Source organism: Papaver somniferum, chromosome 5 (assembly GCF_003573695.1).
Source record: "Papaver somniferum cultivar HN1 chromosome 5, ASM357369v1, whole genome shotgun sequence".
In the NCBI taxonomy this organism is placed as follows: Eukaryota; Viridiplantae; Streptophyta; class Magnoliopsida; order Ranunculales; family Papaveraceae; genus Papaver; species Papaver somniferum.
In genome coordinates this window covers 184,932,147-184,947,285 of record NC_039362.1, presented here as the reverse complement: position 1 = coordinate 184,947,285, position 15,139 = coordinate 184,932,147, and the positions used below count along the sequence as shown (strand labels likewise).

Sequence of the window (15,139 nt, the reverse complement as noted above, 5' to 3'; positions counted from 1 at the left end):
CAAATTCGAAGGAAAGTTGAAGACGTTCAAGGTTTATGAGCAACGGTACAGAAATGAGCAGATTTCAGATTCAAGTAAAGCAACAAGATAAGGAGCAAAATTTTTACAAGTCGAAGACTATTGTACAAGAGTGAAGATTATCAAGATGAGAATTCAAAAAGTTTATGACATCAAGACATACAAGTTGTGAAGAATTGAGTGGTAAATTACTCATACCATGGTCTTTGCATTTTCATTTGTTAGTTTGTATTTTATTTTCTCAAAAAAAAAATAAAAAAAATAAAAAAAAAATCCATTGTATTATATTTTGGTTTGTTTAGTTCATTTTTGGTTTTGTATTCATTCAATAAAGACAATGGAAGAAGAAATATCCATAATGAAGTTTCAAGCAACAAGAAATTAGAGGAAAGAATCACATTGTCAAGATTATACGAAGTTTAAGAGTTATCATCAAGTGTTGAAGATCGAAGACGAAGATGAAGACAAGGATTGAAGACCGAAGACGTTTCTATGGATGCTGTGAGAGTGGTGCTAACTGAACGCCGAACAGATAACGAGGTAAGTAAGCATATTCCCACCTTCGTTAAGTGGTTGATTTCCTTTCTAAGAGATCGTCAGAAAAAATTGTTTTAAAAATGATAAAAGATGTGGGCTTTCAAAATACTTCGGAGGGTTTTTACCTTCCTACCATTCAAGGTGTCGCAGGATTTTCTCTTCATTCCTACCTGGACACATGTGTGACCCATAAAGAGCTATTTATTATTGAGAGCAGTATCATAAAACCCTTTCTTGTGAGGCAGAGTCGAGACTTTTGATCACTCTGAACCCGATTTTATTTCGAGAAGGGATGGTTATTTCTCTCTCAACTTTTAAGGATGAGATTGTGTTCATTTATGTGTCTAACTTCTTATTGCTAGTGTGCAGAATTTCTATGTCTTCTTAGCGCGTTGGATACTATCTTTTCGGAGAACTAGTAAGTTGGATAGTAGGTTTTGTAGGCATACCTCTTGTAAACCTTCACGAGACTATAACTCGTCCACTAGGGACACCTAGGGGTTTAAAGGCTTGTTATTTATGCTAAAAGTGACCGTAGCGTCGACGACACGGAGTTCTATGTATTTTAGAATTAGTTTTGTTTGATTTGCTCGAGGACTAGCAAAGTCTAAGTGTCGGGGAATTTGATAGGTGTCTAAAACACCTAATTTTATATCTAGTATTTATGCTTTCTTTGCTATTTTTCTTGTAAATTATGTATCTTATTTTGAATTTGAATTATTAGGTACTTTTGAGTCGTTGGGGGCAAAAAAAGGAGAAAACGTCCATTTGGAGCGTAAAGGAAACAAAGTCAATTCACTGGCGAGTTATACTTGGAACGGACTAAGGTTGCGCAAAATAGGCGAAGAACGAACGACCGGTTCCCCGCAACTGACAGCTGAGCAAGGAAGAGTGTAGGCAGTCAGTTCTGGGAAACTGACAGGCCATAGATGAACTGGGTGTCCCTTATCCTAATGTACCGGGTGTCAATATCAATTCCACCTCCTACACAAATTTAGAATTCAGAGAAGTTGTAATTCTTCTCATTATTCAGTATGAAACCGAGAGATACGCTGTTGTTGGTGGTGATAATAAACTCAAGGAAATTGAGAAGAAGATGTTACTGCTGAGAGAATCAGATCGAAGATATGATCGGTTGAGAGCTATCGTGGTGGTTTTCTGCTAAGTGATTTCGTCGGAAGAGAAGAACATGGAGCAACACAGAGTTAGGGTTTAATCACTGGAAGAAAGATGGGTTTGAAACTTTGAAACAAATCTCGAATTTGTAAATGTCTAGGTGTGAAATTTAAGATCTCAGAGAGGGGTTTAATGTTGATTTGCGAATTAGGGTTTGAAATGATTCAGATGGTTGATATTTTTGGTCCTGGTGGTAAGTTACGTCAGGGAAGAAAGAGATGAAGAACAAGGCTACAATGAAGTAGAATCTGGTGGTAACAAGACTAATAGTGGTGCTCGGCTGGTGGAGTTTGAGTAGCTTGAATAAGAGAAACTGGTGGTGGTGCTGGTTTCAGTGGAGTTGCAGGCATGAACTGCAGCTGTTGATAATGAACTGTAGGGGTGTAATTGGTTGTTGTTGGTGGTCATGAATATGAGGTAGTGAACAAATGGAAGAAATGTTAGTTTTAACAGTTGTTGTAGTTGGTGATAATTATCTGAGATGGAGTGGGGTTTGTGCTGAAATGAGAACAATGCTTATTTTCATGGGAATGGATGCTCTGCAATGGTGGTTGATGAAACTGGTTCATGGGAATTGCAAAATGCAGTGATGATGACTTGAGGCAATTGCAGGTCAGATGGGTTTCTTAAGTCGTAAGTGGTGCTGAAATGGAAGTGAGCTTAATAGAAGTTGGTTGCAGTTGAGTACCAAGGGTGAAAATGAACAATTGAGATGAATTTGGAGATCTTATGGGATGGATTTGATGGTGCTGATGGATTGAGGCAATAGTATTTTGCATAATTGAGCTGAGAAGATTATGGTGATGAGCTGTGAAGAATGGGACCGCTACATATGATTTATATGTATGTTAGGTTTACAGGGAGTTGAAACTCAAGAAGTAGCTGCAACAGATGGTGGTAATAGTGTAAGTAAGTGGTTTGTGCTCAAGATGGATTGATGCAGTTGGTGATGTGACTGATGGAGCTAATGGGTACTGGTGGTGATGCCAGGGATGAAATCTACAGAAAGGTGCTATGTAATTCGAGTTATTGGTGGCCTGAGATGGAGTTGCAGGTGGAATGTGGCTCGGATGTTGTTACAGGTTATGATGTTTTGTTGGTGGATTTGGTCATGTTGAGATGTAATGAAGTAGATGGAGTCAAAGTTGTCGTGTGCAAATGAGGCAATGAACTGGTACTGTTGGTTGCCAAAGCTATAACTGAGATGCAGTTGCAGGAGAGAACAAAATGAAGCGGCAGAGGCTGAAACTGGTGGTGCCACGGATATGAACAAGATCTGCAAAAAGAATGCACAGCCAACATGGCTGGAGTGAACTGGTGAAGTACCATTGTGCAACACAGCTCTTGCATGTGCAAGTTGCAACGGCTTTGGTTTTAGCTTGGCCACCCAGCCCATCCAGCTGAGTAAGATGCTGACTCATTGACTCTAGTTGACTCGTCTGACTGGTGACCGGGTGGACTTTGCTGGTCACCTGAGTACTATTTCCGGTCACCTTTCCGGTCGATTTCCGGCGACTCTCCGTCCAACTTCCGGCCATTTTTCGGCGACAAATTGGCAGAGTTTCTATATGGGTTTTTCTCATATATGGGCTTGGTGGATTTTCAACTAATGGACTTTGAAGATTAGACCTAATTTTGGGAAGCAACGGGATATAAAAGAAAGACTCCTACAACTTTTAGGATATCACGTTTTATTATTCTTCTTGGAGCTTTGGGAGAAAACTACTTCTAGGGTTTGCTTTGCTTTCATCTTCTTTATTATTTTATTGATTATGATGATGATGAACTCCATTATTATGAGTAACTAAATACAATTATTGGTTATGGGATAAAAGTTGATTTCTCAATGCATGTTATTTGATTCTATGGATTAGTTTTGTCTCAACTTTATTGTTTATGATTCATGGTTTATAGTGTTATATGATTTGATTGTTTGATTGTTTGGTTGGTTGAGTCCGGAATCAATCCGATTTGCTTTCATCTCTAGAGCTATATTAGGGTTTTCAATACGTAAAAGTTGTTTGTCTCTGATTTTAAGTAGCATAATTGTGGTTAGTTCTTGTAGTGATATATCCTACTACCCACATATGAATCATAACCTTGGTTAAAACAAATTAGTGATTTTACACGTTTGTTTGCTTTGATTAGTCTTATTCCATAAATCTTAAAGCTTTTAGGGAGTTAAACTTAATTGTGCTTTTACACTTTGGGTTGCTTTCTAGGAAGAATTCACTTATGCATCTTTTAATGTGGTTGTGTTGAAACTAGGGAATTAGCGGGATATTCTTGTAATCAAGGTATTCTAGGACTTTTAATAAATAAGAGATTAAATTATCAATTCTAATCATTGATGAAAATACATGTTTGTGAATGATACTATCCCATGACCAATATCTTCTCCTTATTGATTATTCCAACTATTTACTTTGCTCTACTTTATTTTATTTGATTTGCTAAAACAAAAACCCCCCTTGATTATCTTAGAAACCGAAAATTGCATAACAACAAAAGCCTCTCTGTGGATACGAACTCTTTCCTACCACTTTCTACGTTATTGTAGTTGAGTAAGGAAGTGAAATTATATTTGACGATTGACAATCGATCACACATGCAAACTGAAAATGAGAAGTATTCTATCTTTCTTACTTTATTACAAATATATTCCACCGGGAAAGATAATTTATTTGCCATGTGAAGAATTAATTGAGGAATATTTACACGTGAGATTATTTTGGAAATAAAATAATTCTTTCTTCATTTGGGACATTTTGGAAATAAGGAGAGTTTATTATTTCATTGGAAGAACGAGGTGGCAATACTATTTGGGGAAAGATACTGATGACGACATCAAATTGTATGCAAGTATTTCATAGAATAATTTATTTTGATACTTTGTTTGAATGAAATAAAAGAAAGGGAAGGTGTATAAGAAGGATGTCGAATATTTGAGAGGAGAGGCGCGGCTGCAGAGCCGCAGACGAGAAACAAGGGTTTTGTGATTTTGATTTCATTTTCTCCATGGTTTGCTAAATCGTTTGTTAGGGTCTATATGGAAGCCAATTAATTATTTAAACACTACGATGATATCTCTAATAATAATTCATTGACTAGTAATTTCTCTTCATATAGCTTGGTGATTAATCATTTATGTGGTTGTTTCGATTATCTATGCCTTTCGATTGATATTTCGTGTTTCGGTTAAATCCATTGACGTGATATGCTTTAGGATTGATAGGTAATGCTTTACAATCACTACCCATGAAGCGAAGGAGATTACAACAGAGAAACAATATTTTAGAATTTAACATACCATCTTCCGAGGCATGAGATTGAGTTCAATATTTGTCTTGAGTAATACATAAAGATTAGTTGAGTTATTATGATTGAATTGGTGGGAATCGAAAACCTCAATAACCCATAACCCATTTTGTTACGATTATTTATTATTTCATTTTGTTCCGGATATCTGAAAAATCCCTAAACATCATCCTATTGATTAGTTAATTCTTGGTATTAGTTGCTAGAGTATTTCACACTCCTCGTGGAATGAACTGTACTTGCCATTGTCTACTAGTTAGACGTCGTGCGCTTGCACTATTTTATTGTAGGTTTCCGAGCCTATCAAGTTTTTGGCGCCGCTGCCGAGGAATGGTTGCATAATACTCTTTAACTGATATCAATTTCTGTATATAGCTTATTTTTATTTTCTGTACATAATTTATTTTTATTTTTCTTTTAGATTTCTTTTAGTTCTTTTTACGCATTTTATTTGATTTTTGTTTTTTTAGGTACCTTAGTCCGAAGTGCTGCGGGCGAAAAGCAAGTATGTACTCGGCAAGCTTTTGCAAGAGCCACTTGGAAGATCCATTAGAGGTTTGCTTAGATCATTTTAGGTTTGGTTTTGATGATGATAGTGTTATTTGTGAAGTTAATTCCTTGTTAGACTCTGCACCGTTGCTAGACACTAATAAATGGAACCCCAAATTAGAACCTCTAGTTTTGTCCGAGTCTCTACTAGTTCCATCAGTCGAGAAAGATCCGACCTTGACCCTTAAGCCATTAAGTTCTGAATTTTTTTGTCTTGATGATATTAATAATGAAACCGTCTTAGATGATAATGGGTCTATGAGTCGTGATATTATTGCTCCATTGAGCTCTTGTTCCGCGGAAATTATTTCAGCTGATTTAGAACCTGATTTAGAGCGTGTTCCGCCAATAAAAACTGTCAAACAATCTGAATTTTTTGCGTATGAAAATGATTTACTTATCCCATCTATGCATTATTTGAATATCACTTATAGTTTTCGATTGAGAATGAATTTACATACCGTTTTGGAGGTTTATAGTGTTCACAGGGACACATATTCAGCTGACCGGATTAGTTGGGATGATCCTCAACTTTTTAGACTATATATATATATGATTGGATGTCTACTTTGGGGTACCAAACTCACCTTGTTTGAGACTACATGCTATTGGAAAGTAGGGAAACAAATACATTTCGCTTCATGGGAGTCAACCCATCATATTTGTAATGTTTAAGTGTGGGGGAGTGGGTCATTATCCATATTTTTGCAGGTTTTCACTTTTCTTAGAATAAGAAAAAAAAATCAATTGCATAATATTTCTGTTTTGCTCGAGGACTAGCAAAATATAAGTGTGGGGGTTTATATAAGCATGTATATGCTACATTTTATACCCATATTTATATTAGCTATGATACAATATTTTAGTTACTAATACTATTTTAGTGCTTTTGTAGAAAGTACAAGTGAATTCGATCATCCAACGAATAAACAAAAAAAATGTAAGACTTAATGGTGTTATCGACGAAATTGGAAAAATATGGTTGGCCTGGTACTTCCATATATCAGCAACCACAATGATGAAATATGGTTGGCCTGGTATTTCCATGTATCAGCAACCACAATGATCAATTATGCTGGCCTGGTATTTCTATATATCAGCAGCACTTATTATGCTGGCCTAGTATTTCCATGTATCAGCAGCCGGGTTGGCCTGGTATTTCCATGTATCAGCAGCCACAATTATGAAATATGTTTGGCCTGGTATTTCCATATATCAGCAAACACAATGATGAAATGAGGTTGGCCTGGTATTTCCATATATCAACAACCGCAATGAAAAAAATAATAAAATGTAGCTGGCTTGGTATCTCCATATATATATCAGCAACATAAAATTGTTTCATAGGCGAGGCACAAACGCAACAAAGGAATTGAAATCAAAATGGGGTTGGCACATGCAAACTGAAAATGAGAAGTATTTTATCTTTCTTACTTTATTACAAATATATTCCACCAGAAAAGATAATTTATTTGCCATGTCAAGAATTAATTGAGGAATATTTAAACGTGAGATTATTTTGGAAATAAAATAATTCTTTCTTCATTTGGGAGATTTTGGAAATAAGGAGAGTTTATTATTTCATTGGAAGAATGAGGTGGCAATACTATTTGGGGGAAAATACTGATAACGACATCAAATTGTGTGCAAGTATTGTATAAAATAATTTATTTTGATACTTTGTTTAATGAAATAAAAGAAAGGGAAGGTGTATAAGAAGGGTGTCGAATATTTGAGGTGGAGAGGCGCGGCTGCAGAGCCGCAGAGGAGAAACAAGGGATTTGTGATTTTGATTTAATTTTCTCCATGGTTTGCTAAATCGTTTGTTAGGGTCTAGATGGAAGCCAATTAATTATTTAAACACTACGACGATATCTCTAATAATAATTCATTGACTAGTAATTTCTCTTCATATAGATTGGTGATTAATTGTTTATGTGGTTGTTTCGATTATCTACGCTTCTCAATTGATATTTCGCGTTTCGGTTAAATCCATTGACGTGATATGATTTAGGATTGATAGGTAATGTTTTAGAATCACTACTCATGAAGCGGAGGAGATTACAGCGGAGAAACAATATTTTAGAATTTAACATACCATCTTCCGAGGCATGAGATTGAGTTCACTATTTTCTTGAGTAATACATAGAGATTAGTTGAGTTTATATGATTGAATTGGTGGAAATCGAAAACCTTAATAACCTATAACCCATTTTGTTACGATTGTTTATTATTTCATTTTGTTCTGGATATCTGAAAAATCCCTAAACATCAACCTATTGATTAGTTAATTCTTGGTATTAGTTGGTAGAGTATCTCACACTCCTCGTGGGAACGACCTGTACTTGCCATTGTCTACTAGTTAGACACTGTGCGCTTGCAGTATTTTATTGTAGGTTTCCGAGCCTATCACAAGCTTCCGACTGAATCCATCTGTAATTCAGTTCCATGTTCGGAGTTGCGACGATAGGAGGATTTACGGTGGAATCAACTGCGGGGGTTAAAGTTAAGCCTTTCTTTTGAAAATCGTTTTGGAATTCCTTGAGAGTCCTAAAAGGAGTTGGTGTTGGAACTTTCTTTGAGAGTTCTAAAAGAAGCAAAAGAAGAGAAGGTTAAAGAGAGAAAGAACATCAGAAAGAGTATAAGAAAGAGAAGGAAGGAGATGAAGAAAACGTGAAATTGTGTGGATCCGAAATATTTATAGTGAAAAATTAAGTAACCCGAAAAGGCAGGTCATCAACACGATTGAAGAACCTCAACCGGAAATAAACGGTTATGCAAAGAACGTGGCCACGTGGAAGCAAATAAAAGGGAAGCGTGGCGGTTAAGGAAAGTCAAGGGGTTCTCATTCTATTTTCATAACCCTAAATGGAATAAGAAAAGGAAAATGTAGGTACATAAAACATGCTCGCCACCTGGTTGCACGAGAGTGCACGAAATAAGATCTAAAAATCTTACTAAAAGATCCTGTATCATTCCCAGAAATAACGGTCAGTGACTTGTCAAATCAGGAGTCGAGGTACTTTATCGATGCCGAAGTAAATAAGGAAACTTTAAGTAAAAGGATTCGAACACGAGAAAGTATCTCGGGATTAAATAATGAACGAAGGATGGCAGAGACACGAAGAAGCAGTTAGAGTATTGAGCAAGATATTAACCACGAAGTCAAATAAGCGAGATGGGTGTTGCTTGGAAGAGAAGATATCTGACGAACTAAGTAAATTATTGGGCAAGAAATAATACAGTTGTCCCGACAAACCACCAGGATTATCGGCGAAAAAAAGGAGAAAACTTTATGAAAAATAGTCTGCACGAAGTAAAAAGTACGATCACACCAAAAGCGTGACCAACGACGAAGTAAAATGGGTTGTATTCCACTAACTAGTTTGCCTATAAATAGAGACCTTTGGTCATTGGTAAAGGGGTTGGACTTGTGGAAGAGAGGTGAGCAGTATTGTCTAGGCAAAAATTAGGGTTTACTTAGGTTCGTATATTTGTATTTTTCTCTTTCACAAGTTTCTAATTAATAAAAGGAGTTCTTATCAAAATTGTTCATGATGTCTTAGATCTTGTTCTACTTTCTATTTGGGTGTATTATCGGATTTCGGATAGTTACAATAATTTTGGGATAATATATTTGACCAAAGAAAAAAGGTACATTTTGGTGTCTGACTCCACCTGTAAGCCAGAAGCAAAATGCAACACATTTTTACAATCTTCGGCCGTATTTTGAAAATTATACTTGCCATTTTCCAATGATCTAAGTTGCTTAGCAGCTTTTGATTTCTCAAACTCATTTCTTCATTCAGTTGCAGACCTGTTTTTACCACATTTCATATCCACGTCATTGAACAGTGAGTCATGACTCCTGGTGCCTCTGCGGGAGAATTACCAGAGCTATCAATAACTCTCAGTTACTTTAATAAATAGCGTTGCACAAACGATAAATGACAAGACCAGAACCAATGAAATAACCAACATCGCCATTGTAATTACTGGAGACAGACAATAGCAATGCCAAGGCTCATGACTCGATCTATTGAATCCAGTTTGCTGCAATTGATTGAGCTGAAGAATTCCCAACTCAAGGCATAGGACATTTGAACAGGTTCAGAAAAAGTTCTTTCTGCTGCTATTAGAGGAGAAGAGTGGGGCGTCCCAAGTCTCAGCCCAATTTCAGCTGCAGTAAATGTTGATAGTGCATAAATGAGGTGCCCGAATTTAGGGGGCAACAAATTCTCCAGTCTCTTATTTTCAATGGCTAGCTGCATAAAGAATGTCCTTGAATTTATCAGGCTGTTGGCTTTAGGATGGATCACTTTAACCTAGTAATTTAGTTTAATGTAAAAAACGCAATCAACAAACGGAATGAAAATATATGCGACTTGGTACTGCTGTTCATTTCCAGTGAACATATTTTTATAGAATCATGCAAGAAAAACTAGAATTTGGATATAAGAAAAAGATTCTTGGAAAATTAACGGCTAGTTTGAGACCGCCACTTAAAGAACATTAGAGTCTTTAGACAAAGGTCATCTTATTTAGGATGATAAACTAAAAGTACGGAAACGACAAAGATCAAGTCGACCAGCCTTGTTGTTCTTTGTACATCAACATGTTCTCTCGCAGCAAATAACTTGATGTTATCATTTTGTCCATGTCTGCTCGTGACTCTTCCACCATCCCACTACTTCATTCATCCCATGAATCAAAAATACCAACTACTAGCTAAGTAGCTAGAATCCAAAGACTGGTACCGGTTCAAATTTTACCCACGTAATTCATTTCTGTACCATGAATCCAAAGACTTTCACGTGTCAGTGAATTAACGGTGTGTACAAAATTTGCTCATGTGGACTTTTACCAACCAATTCACTCTCTCTTTCAAATACGAACTTCCCTCTATATATACCATCTTTAGGCATATTGTTTCATCACCAAACCATATCATTCAAACTATTTATCCTTTATCACCACTACAAGAGCCTTACATCTTTGCTCTCGCATCTACAGGATTTACATTTTTAAAATATAATGGCTGCTTCTGCATCATCTGTAGTTTACAGCTCAATCTTGCCTAACCATGTCACCCGTGTTCAAAGCCAAACACGAAGAAATGCTAGCTTCAAAGTTTGCTGCATGGCCGAGGATAAGCAGTCTCCAATTTCAACTCCACCACCACGTGTTGCACCTAAGGTTGGTTGCATCGATTATATTTGTTTACCCATAATTCGGTGATTAATTGTCAATTTAACTTATTGCTTAAATGTTTTTTATGGTCTGCAGATGAGTACTAAGTTTACAGATTTATTAGCATTCAGTGGGCCGGCACCTGAGAGAATTAATGGTAGACTTGCCATGATTGGGTTTGTTACTGCTATAGGAGTAGAACTTGCAAAAGGTACTGATGTCGCAGCACAGTTGGGTGATGGAGGACTACCATGGTTTCTATATACCTGTGTTCTACTATCAGTGGCCTCAATTGTCCCGTTGGCTCAAGGTGTGAGTGTTGAATCGAAATCAGACGGCATCATGTCCTCCACAGCTGAAATGTGGAACGGCAGAGCCGCAATGTTGGGCTTGGTTGCGTTGGTGCTCACTGAAGTTGCCAAGGGAGGAGCTCTGATATAATTTACACAATGTTATTAACTCATTCATGTATTCCCTGTTTGTGTTTTTTCAGAAGATTAAATTTTACAAGGTCCCCATGTAAATGTTTTTAATCCTTATATGAAAATTTGTGCACCTTTTGACTAATGTGCATCATTTGTCAAGTAAGATCCTTGATCGGAACTTTTACACCAAGTGAGTTTTTATATACTTTTCCCTCTCTCCTAAAAAACTTTTGCCCTCTCTCCTAAAAAACTTCTTCTCTAACGGCTACTTTTCCTCATCCTCCTCCATCAATCTATCATTCATCTTGCCTCAATGGTCTGTGAGTAGTACTTTTTGCTTCTGTTGATTCCGGAGCAAAGAGGGACTAAGCAATTGAGGATTGATAAGTACTAATTTTAGTTTGATCTAAGTTTTTATCACGATTTCTTTTGATTTTGACATGAGTTTCTTTGAAATTTCCTATATCTTGAAGGGATATAGGTTGATCGGAGACTGTAGGGATTTTACGAAAAATAATCCCCCTATCTAAATGGATTTGGCTGAGTTCTTTGCATCATTTAATATCAAACTCATATGCATCTTCTGTTTTCTTTTTACATGTCTTTTCACTGGTACTTTTGAAAACTTCTTGAGTGGGATTCTTTGTTTAGCTTTGCCGGGTTTGTTTTGTTTCATAAATTAGTAGCAGAAAAATGCATAAAAATTCTAATAGCTTTAAACATAAATATAAAATTGACTTATATATTTTACATCATAGATTTAGATAGTTAGATAAGCATTGGATCGATAAGTAGTTACCACAATCTCTATTAATACTCGATCCCCTCTTCTGCATCCTTTTTCTCCATTTCTTCATATTGATTCTTATCTCGTTTCTATAGATACCGCCTCTCCCTCTTTTAAACATAGTAATAGTCAGTCCCAAATGGCATCTCATTCAAATAAACTTAAGCATCTAATGATATCCCCTCTTTATCTTAAACTGAATAACTCTCTTAGCCCAAGGGAGAAGCTTTTTCTCCTCTTCTTTATTAGGATTGTAATAAGCTAAATACTGTGCCTCATTAGGATAAAGGAATACCTCTATATTACATTTAGAACACCTATAATAGTGGACTCGGTGGAGATGATTCTTCCTGCATCGCATGATTCGGGTAGAGGATACTAATGTATTATGAGGAACCTGTTTATGATCCCGAATCATTTGATTTTCTCCCTTGATCTTCCTAATTCTTGATCTCCTTCTCTGTCATTCTCTCTCTGCGATTTGATAACTTTAATTTAGTGGGTGTATTTAAACACGGTCTAGAAGACTTATTAAGTGCATTAATGGCAATCTCATCGGCTTTCATAACTTCTCCCTCTGTCTATCTTCTGTTAATTTCTTATTTTCCGATTCTTTGCATCTAAGATTTTAATTATTGTGCTAGCGATTTGATTGCTATAACCGGTCTAACTCTTTTAACCCATCAACCCTTTTACCGATTTCATATTTCTTAAATCTTTGTCTCTTTCAGGGACTCTTTTAAGTAACTAGATTTTTTGTATCATATCTCTGATGTCTGATTGTTGGCGTAGACATAATAACTTAGTTTAGAATAGAAACAAATCTTACATTAAAACATTAAGGCTTAGACAATCCTTTTACAAGAATCAAAGGACTACCACGTAAGTACTACTTCATAATACATAGTGAGAAGGTGCATTTCTCTTAGGGTGAAATACCTGATAAACTACTGACAAACCTAAACAAACATAACATAAAAGAAAACAACTTTTTTTAGCCGCTTCGTTTGAGAGAACTTGCTAATAGAAATAGTACTCTATTTCTCCTCTTGCATATGCCTCTTCTGCTGCTTCATAATTTCCCTTCCCTTTGTTCCAATTATATCGGGCCTCCATCTTCATTACATAACCATAAGCAAATCCTGGAGGCATCTCGCTGTATAGAAGTGCAACATCTATTTGAAGTACTTTCTCGATCTGTCTCTCTGTCTCAGCCCTTACCTCTTTATCCATAGCTTCTTTTATCTCTGGCTTCAAATTACAATATGCCAAATACGTAGGCTGTTCAGCATGCAAAAACAAGTTAGTACGACATAAATAGCAAAAATAGTAATGCACCCTGTGCAAATGATCTTCTCTGCATCGGGTAACTCTTGTCATTGAGATAGGAGCTCTCCTTCAGGAATAGTAGTATGATTGTAAGCCATTTTGAGTCTTTGTTTTCTTTTTCTTTGCTTTGTTTGGTTTTCACTGGCTGAATAGGTTGCATATATCGTCTTTTATAGTGGACATAGAAAATAGTGGTCACAGAATACCCTTCTTTATGGTTGTGTGCAATAACCTTCTTCTCTTTCCCTTCAATGCTCTTCTTTCAACTTCTTCTCTCTTCTCTGAATATCTTAAAATCTTTTGAAACTGTTATACGTCTCCTCTTTTTAAGATTTGCAAATCTTACAATCTTCTCTCTTACCTTATTAAGATGATTTTAATGCTTATTATGACTAGTCTTTTCATGTCTTGGATCAATTTGCACTGTAAAAACTCTAGTTTAGGGGCAACACACATAATTTAGTCTGGGTAGCTATTAAGTCATAATTCAAATTTCTCTTATTTCGAGTTTCTATCCATGCATATTTCAAATCTTCTGTGCCTGGGATGTCTATCCCTTAGAGTTTATAGATACCTATTTGTATGAATAGGTCTGCTTTATCAACAATTGCCTTATCAGTCTTTTCTTTGACTCAATGGTTAGGTGCATTAAAAGCTCTTGAAAAACCTTATATATAACCAAGCCCTTCTAGTGTACGGGTCCTTCTAGTATTGCCCTTCTTTTAAGGTTTTATTTTAGTATTGTAGCTTGTTTAGCCACCGTGTGTTTAGATACTATACGGGTTAGGTTTTGAAAGTCTCACTTTTTGTTATTTAAACTTTTTGAATTTCTTTGACCTGGGTTTCCACGAAACTATTTTAAAAATTCTATAAGAAAGATCTTCATTGTACCTTGGTTTCAGTTTTATTGTCGCTGTCATTTATCCATTGGAATTGCTTTAGGTGGTCTTTTTTCGATTACAGTACCATTCACGGGTGTTGATATTGCTTGTCCTCGGTGCCCTTTGTCCCATGTATACCCTTTCTTATTTAACCTCCCTTCCTCTCGCCTTTGTCTTTCTTTATCATTTCTTTATTTCTTCTTGCAATTGGTGAACCCTTTAATCCCTATAAGCATCTTAGTGGTCTTTATTTAGCTCAGCGACTAGCAAACCATAGTAATATCGGTCTTCTACCTACTCCACCTTTCTTTATTAGAGACTTTGGAATCAAACAGCCTAGTATTCTAGCTAGAGTTTTTTCAATTGAATACCTTCATCAATAGGAAGTAAAAGGTGCACTAAACAATTTTTGGGGGAACCAGATCGTTTTTCAGATTAGGGAGGTAGATCCAAACATTTTTATCATAACCTTTAGAAACAAAGAGGACTTTCACTGGATTTATTCTAATGGTCCTTGGTACCCTTTTGGTAATGTGCTTCCAGCAACAACAACTTATCAAGGAATGAAAATCTCTACAAACTTAGTAAAAGAAATTCTTATTTGGGCTTCTATTTCAAATGCCAAATGCGAGCATCGCAGTGAGGAGATGCTAGGGCTGATAGCAAGTAAAGTAGATCAGGTCTCTAGGATTTGTCGAGGAAATGAGACACCAGACTGTAAGCCAAGAGTCCTACTTTGGGTCAATATTGAAAAACCACTCATTCATCATCTTCTGGTTAAAGTAGGGCGCTTTCCTGTTACATCCCTTTACTTCAACTATATCAACCTCCCCTCAAAATTATGCTCTCATTGTCTCAGGTTAGGACACAAAGTAGGTAATTGTGCAGTACTTCAAGGAAGACCTTTGGAAGACATTTATGACATCTCA

At 36.3% G+C, this 15,139-nt stretch overlaps 1 protein-coding gene across 1 annotated transcript; it reads left to right on the top strand.

Annotated features, from left to right (window-relative positions):
- Positions 1–10,549: 10,549 nt before the first annotated feature.
- LOC113278317 (early light-induced protein, chloroplastic-like) lies at positions 10,550–11,365 on the top strand. Its single transcript, XM_026527186.1, has 2 exons — positions 10,550–10,794; positions 10,885–11,365. The coding sequence occupies exons 1-2, from the start codon at positions 10,633–10,635 to the stop codon at positions 11,227–11,229; spliced, it is 507 nt and encodes a 168-aa protein (XP_026382971.1). The 5' UTR covers positions 10,550–10,632; the 3' UTR covers positions 11,230–11,365.
- The last annotated feature ends 3,774 nt before the right edge of the window (positions 11,366–15,139 follow it).

Coding starts and splice junctions, on each gene's coding strand:
- LOC113278317 (XM_026527186.1), top strand. CDS start 10,633: ATGGCTGCTTCTGCATCATCTGTAGTTTACAGCTCAATCTTGCCTAAC. Junction 10,795..10,884: donor CACCACGTGTTGCACCTAAG/GTTGGTTGCATC, acceptor TATGGTCTGCAG/ATGAGTACTAAGTTTACAGA.